At 34.2% G+C, this 7,017-nt stretch overlaps 1 protein-coding gene across 2 annotated transcripts; it reads left to right on the top strand.

Annotated features, from left to right (window-relative positions):
* The first annotated feature begins 2,458 nt into the window (after window positions 1-2,458).
* On the top strand, window positions 2,459-6,229 carry colec11 (collectin sub-family member 11). Of its 2 annotated transcripts, none has more exons than XM_026285867.1 (7): window positions 2,459-2,596; window positions 3,040-3,170; window positions 4,132-4,203; window positions 4,585-4,656; window positions 4,747-4,800; window positions 4,925-5,020; window positions 5,270-6,229. In XM_026285867.1, the coding sequence occupies exons 2-7, from the start codon at window positions 3,041-3,043 to the stop codon at window positions 5,659-5,661; spliced, it is 816 nt and encodes a 271-aa protein (XP_026141652.1). In that variant the 5' UTR covers window positions 2,459-2,596; window position 3,040; the 3' UTR covers window positions 5,662-6,229. The 2 variants fall into 2 exon arrangements, with proteins under 2 accessions (XP_026141652.1, XP_026141651.1); XM_026285866.1 differs by having other exon boundaries at window positions 5,252-6,229.
* Window positions 6,230-7,017: the final 788 nt, after the last annotated feature.

Raw genomic sequence — 7,017 nt, 5'->3', positions numbered from 1 at the left:
GGAACTTAATGATACTCGTACCTAGCAGTTGATTCATGCTTTATTAATGATTTAATTCTTAGTCAACATTCTATCATGCATATGTATTTCATATAAGCTACATGTAAAGTCTTTTGTCTGTATTAAAAAGTAAACTTAAAATATGTTGAGGATTAATAACTTATATAAGGCATAAGAAAAATATTTTCCATCCTACTTCTATCAAAACAGGGCTTCTAAAAGCATGACGTCCAGGTCACTGGGATTTATTTGAACCGTCCCTTGATTAACAAGTAGGAGTTGGCACCCTTGCACGGCGTGATTTATTCACTCATCTTTCACAAAAATATGTGCCTTTAATGAGCTGAGATGGTTGAATGGGTGTTACGTCCGACGGCCGCCTGCCAACCTCCTGATCCTGACACAGCACACAGTGCCATCCTTCTGAAGGTGCCCTTAAGTCAGACAGGCCTCCGTGGCTGTCATGCTCCGGTGGTCAAGGCTTCGTCCTCTCCGGGCTCTGATCCACAGAGTGCTTTTAGCCTTAGTGGAGCAGAATGCAGGAGCAAAACAGAACACTTTTTAAATTCAGACTTTATCCTCGTCCTCCCTGGTTCAGAGACAGGACAATGTCAGACAAAACAGAGGGGGTTAAGCTATTGTTGATGGAAAACAAAAAGGTTAACCATTTTTATTTCATTTACTCTATTCCATTAGAATTTCAATCTATTTTCAGGATTTAAAGATATAATAGTAAATTTCTTTCTTTCTTGGTTTTTTTTTTTACATGCATTATACGCATATTATAGGTGAGTATTCTCTAAATGTCACAGTCTGAGGAAACAGTGATTATTTCAATCCACTTTATTATTATTAGTAGCAGCATTATTTGGTGTTTTGTTTGTTTTTTATTTTTAAATAAATTAATACCCTAAAGTTACAGTAAAGACTTGTAATGTTGCAATATATATATATATATATATATATATATATATATATATATATATATATATATATATATATATATATATATATATATATATATATATATTTTTTTTTTCTATTATTATTATTTTATTTGAGTTTATTTGAACTTTCTATTCATCAATGAATTGATCATAATAAGAAATGTTTTGTGTGTATCAAATCAGTATATTAGAGTGATTTCTGAAGATTGGGGAAACTATGCTATGCTAAAAATTCAGCTTTGTCGTAGGAATAAATGACATTTTACAATATATATAAAAAAACTGAAATTCAGTCTTGGTGAGCATAAAGAGACATTTGTCAAAAACAGTAAAAAAATCTTACTGACCCAGCATTTTTAATAGTAGTATATTTGCAGTTTATTTAGTCACTATGGGATATTTTGGCACATTTACATGTGGCCCCATACATACAGATATAAGATCATTGTCTTGAGCATGCCGTGGCTCTGCTGAAGAGCTGTCAGACTGAGATCTGTGCGGCAGCACTATTTAAATTTCAAGGAATTGATTTTTTTTCTCTCATTCCCTTATCGTGTTAGTTTTTGTTACCAAGGGAAGGATATTCCTTAGCAACACACAAGAAGAGCCCCAGAGCTCTGGAGATGAATGACACCTTAATGGTTTTATTAAGCTTGTTTATTACTGTGAATATAAATAGCATTGCATGTAGATCTGATCCTCATTGTCAGTTACTGTCATGTGACTCATTTGTAAGTACAATACAATTAGGGGAAATTAATTGTAGGGTTTCTAGAGCAAAACATTAAAACATTTCATAATTCAGTCTGTTTCATTTAAATCCAAACTTATTTACTAAAAACAAAATGAATTGCAGTTGCAAATAAATGAAAACGAAATAATTACAACACTAAGAAATGAGAACATTAGAACCATAATATAATATAATATAATATAATATAATATAATATAATATAATATAATATAATATAATATAATATAATATAATATAATATAATATAATATAATATTTTTTAAAAATTAGCAAAATGCATTTGATTTTTATAAAAAAAAAAAATTCTCATTATACAGGAAAAATATAGTTTTCTGGATTTTTCCAGATGAAATTCCGGCAAATATTTACTGCCACCTTGTGCACCGATGCACAAACTGCAGCATTTCTGTTCAGAAGTTTTTCTCATCCTGGATGACCTCAAAATTAAATGAGTTCGTATGTAACCTCCATGTTTTCTGCTCATTTATAATGCAGTACATTGCAGCATGTGAAGATTAAATTTGCTTTAGCATCTTAAACCTATAGAAAAACAATATATATTAATTCCCCTTTCTACCTCAGCTCTTCAACATTATCTTAACTAAAACTTGTGAATGTTGGGAATGCTTTTGATGTGTAATAGTGAGGCATGTGTTAAGAGTCGTGCTGTCACTGACCCTGATGTTTCCCATCGAGTTATCAGAGAGGAGCGTTGCAGAGCCGCTCTTATCTTTGTGTTTACATGTACTTGCTCACTCTCAGGCCTGTCTCTTGCAGGGCGTGTGAAATGAACAATTTCAGAGAGACCACCAGTGAGGAAACCACCATTAACTCACTTGGACCCATATACAGGCCGAGTCTGCTGCATATAGTGGGCTTTGAAATTCAACACAAGGTAAGTCCATTTCATAGCAATACTGTTTCCGGCAGGTGGCACAGAAAACAATGAGACAACTCATATGTTACCTTTAAAGTCTGTGGTTATAGGAGACATCACAGTGTGATTGTTTACTTTCTAGTATCGACTTTGAAATGAAAGTGGACGGTGGGATCGTTTTGGAGAAAGATGGATACACCCTACTGTGTGCTTTTGTGTATTTGCTTTGCAAATGGTGTTGACTATGATTGCTTGTGCTTGTACGTCACAAGGCCAGTTGACTATGGTGACGTTTCTGTCACTGAATCCCCTAATATGGTTTTTGTTGCATTATATGAACACTGAAGTCTTAGCGGATCTACATAATAACAGCTGCTACTATGCTTTCCGTTCAACGTGGCATTGAAATATGTTGGTATTTGATTGTAGATGAACATATAAATATTGTGGTGTGTTTCCAGTATGGGTGGAGAAAAGCTGGTGGCTTGCATGTTGGTCACTGTGTTAAGTCTGACACTAATGAGGTCAGTTTATGGTCAGCACATGCCAGAAGAAGCGTGCTCGGTCCAGATCCTCATCCCTGGACTCAAAGGTACTGCAAACAAACTTCACCACATTATGTCATACACACTAATGTTATGCTCACTCACTTTAATGCTATGCTCACCAAGGCTGTGTTTATGTGATAAAAAAATACAGTAAAACTATAATATTATGATATGTGGTTACAGTTTATAATAACTATTTTAATATATTTTAAAATGTAATTTATTCATCTGATGCAAAGCTGAGTTTTCAGAATCATTACTCCAGCCTTCAATGTCACATGATCCTACAGAAATCATTCTAATATGCTGGGTTGTTTTTCATGTCTGTGAGTTAAAGCGACCCAATAATGTGATATTTAACCCCTGCAAATGCAAATTTTACTAAGAGATCCTTGCCAAAATGTGTATCTTTACCCTCAGAATGCAATTTCCCCCGACAGGACCACCAATAAAAGCCATTGAGTTACTTTTGGGCTAGTTTTGAATAGCATTTTTTATTTTTTTTTGTTAAAATCTGGCAACCCTGCCATGATACCTTTTTTTATATATATATATATATATATATATATATATATATATATATATATATATATATATATATATATATATATATATATATATATATATATATATATTAGAGAGTTCAATAGAAGACCATTTATTTGAAATAGATTTTTGTAACATTATAAATTCACTTTCAGTCATTTTTGATACATTTCATGCATCCTTGCTAAACAGAATAAAAAAATTCTTACTGACCACCTTTGAATGATAGCCTGTACTGAGGGTATATATATATATATATATATATATATATATATATATATATATATATATATATATATATAGTAATTTGACATATAAAGCTTTGTTTAAATTTAAAAATACAACAGAAAATCCTTTAAACAGAAAATATCCACAATATACTCATACTGCAGTAAAAGTAAATACATGTTATTCTGAAAAGCATTGTCTGTGCAAGTCTATGACTGTGTATTCATATAGGTGAACCAGGAGAGAAAGGAGAGAAAGGAGCACCTGGAAGACCTGGGAAAGTAGGGCCACCTGGAGAGCCAGGTAACACGAAACCCTTTTTTGAGTGCTTATTCCAATTCCAACAATGCTTTTTAATTACTATCCACTTACATGGTGAAACATGACTCAAGTTTTTTATGAACCTGTAAAGATGTTTTAGGTGTTAAAAGAATTACGAAACTTTCAATCCAAGTGACCACACAGGGAGCTGCCAAATGTGTACATTTAAAAGTTCCCCTAAAACTCCCCTTATCTTGCATTTAGAAAGCTGAGTTCATCTGAGCCAGTGTTGACCAATCATTGTGTTTATAAATGCCTCACCATACTGATAAACAACTAAATTAAACTCCATTCTGGGAATTACTGCATTATTTGGTTTATATCCGTGCTTATTACATATTAAGCTTATATGTTATTTTACAGGTCCCCTCGGAGACAAAGGCCAAAAAGGTAGCACTGGACATCACGGGAAGATGGGTCCCGCTGGACTCAAAGGTAAGCTTGAGAAAGAAATTGTAGTTCTGAAAGTAATCAGGCTTGTTTTGTCTAACGGTTTAATAATGCAATAGACTTCTTTTTTTCTAGGTATAAAAGGTGATATGGGAGATCCAGGACCCAAGGGCCCAAATGGAGAGCCAGGTATAGGCCTATCCGAAATAGAATTCAGTCCATATCAGTTGATAATTGGTTTGAACTCATTAGGAACCAGTTTAATGCTTGGACTGCTCATGTGAATGGTCTCGTATTTAATTTATCTCCTCAGGCGTCCCCTGTGAGTGCGCACCCTTACGGAAAATGATTGGTGAAATGGATATTCAAGTGGCGCAATTAACCAATGAGCTGAAGTTCATTAAAAATGGTATGTCCAAAAGAAAGAATGAACCAGTCTGCCAATGTTTATGAGATTACAATAATGTGATGTTGTCAAGTTGATTCACACAGTTGTTCATTTTGATATGCAGGGTGATTGCACACAGACAAAAGTATTTACCCATAAGCCAGAAGCTCTTTTGTTTGACTGTCAGAATGCACTTGTGTGAACGCTGGCTGCTGCCGTGTGATTATAGAAATTCAGATCCTCATTTTTCAGCCCTGCCCTCCCCCGCAGCTGTCGCCGGCATCAAAGAGACAGACAGCAAGGTCTATCTGCTGGTGAAGGAGGAAAAACGCTACAGGGACGCGGAGGTGTTTTGTCAGGGGCGAGGTGGACACCTGGCTATGCCCAAAGACGCGGCGGCTAACAGAGCCATCGCTGGCTACGTCACTGAAGCTGGCCTCAGTAGAGTGTATATCGGCATTAATGACCTGGAGCGAGAAGGCCACTTTGTGTATGTGGAGCGCTCGCCCATGACTACTTTCAGCAAGTGGAGGGAGGGCGAGCCAAACAATGCTTACGATGACGAGGATTGCGTTGAGATGGTGTCTTCAGGCGAGTGGATTGATGTGGCTTGCCATCTCACTATGTACTTTGTGTGTGAGTTTGACAAGGACAAAATATGAGCCTCACTGCCAATCTATGTCATTTTAGACATGTTTAAAATACTCCGGCATTAAAGAAGGCTGAAATCGCAATAAAAAGGTGACGTACTTCTACATTTTGTCATCTTTGGCAACGGTGACAGCAGTGTGACATGCTAGGGGTCATGTAAAACTGTTTAAAACAACATTTAATATTATTATTATTATACACTGCAGTTCAAACATTTACATAACAGTCTTCTAGAGGTTAGATTTTTTTTTTTTTAATGGTCAAACATGTTTTGAGGTTATAAATGTGATATGAAATGCCCTATGAAATGCTTTTTGTCATCCCATCCCATAGCATCCCGTCCCATCCCACCCCATATTGCTAATATCATACATAATACAGTTATTTGGTTTCTTGAGAATGTACTTTTTTTTGTTCCTACTAACTGCTCCTATTAATTCTGTGTAATGGTAGTAAATATGGTAAATTATTTCTAAAGCATGATAGATATTCGAAGGATTCATTATACTACAGTATATGTACTTTATGTGACCTTAGTATTTTAAGTAATTAATCAATAAATATTTGTATATCTTGATCAACAAGCTTTGTCTGAAGACATTCATTGTCCGTTTATAGTATTTCTTTTTCTGAAGCATTAATAAAATTCCATCACTCTTGCAAGGTTTCTCAGTGAGTAGGCCTATGTTAAAGTAGTGACCTGTCGCTCTCTGGTGGTCACGTGTGGCTCTACACACTGATGATTTTCGCTTACTGTATTGGCTGACGAGGTCAAGCCGTCCTGGAATTAACATGAAATGAAGCATGAAAATATTACAGCAGGCAGGAAATCTAAATAAATTTGGGGCAAGGTGGCAATCTGTACACCTCCGTTGCATGTATAACAGTATTTTTCTGAATCTGATAGATCTTTAAAAATGGAGGATGCTTGAATTTCATAATGGGTCTTTAGAATGAACTTTACAAACATAATCAAGCGACCTGCTTGTGTAAACTGATCTGTTATTCTACACTGGCCTTACACCAAACAGACAATGGCATAAGAAACTATATACTCAAACAATAAATCAGCTATTCATCAGTAATAGACTAGTGGCACTGGCAAATTGTCTTTATTAAAGTATCTTAACATTTTCATTAGACTTTTTAGTGAATGAAAAGATTTATATAAGATCAATATATATATATATATATATATATATATATATATATATATATATATATATATATATATATATATATATATATATATATATATATATATATATGTGTGTGTATATGTATGTATGTATATATATATACATTATTGATTTTATATAAATCTTTTCATATATATATATATATTTTTTATTTTTATTTTTTTTTTA

The sequence above is a fragment of the Carassius auratus genome, chromosome 17 (assembly GCF_003368295.1).
Source record: "Carassius auratus strain Wakin chromosome 17, ASM336829v1, whole genome shotgun sequence".
NCBI classification, from domain to species: Eukaryota; Metazoa; Chordata; class Actinopteri; order Cypriniformes; family Cyprinidae; genus Carassius; species Carassius auratus.
This window is presented reverse-complemented; position numbering and strand designations above follow the sequence as displayed.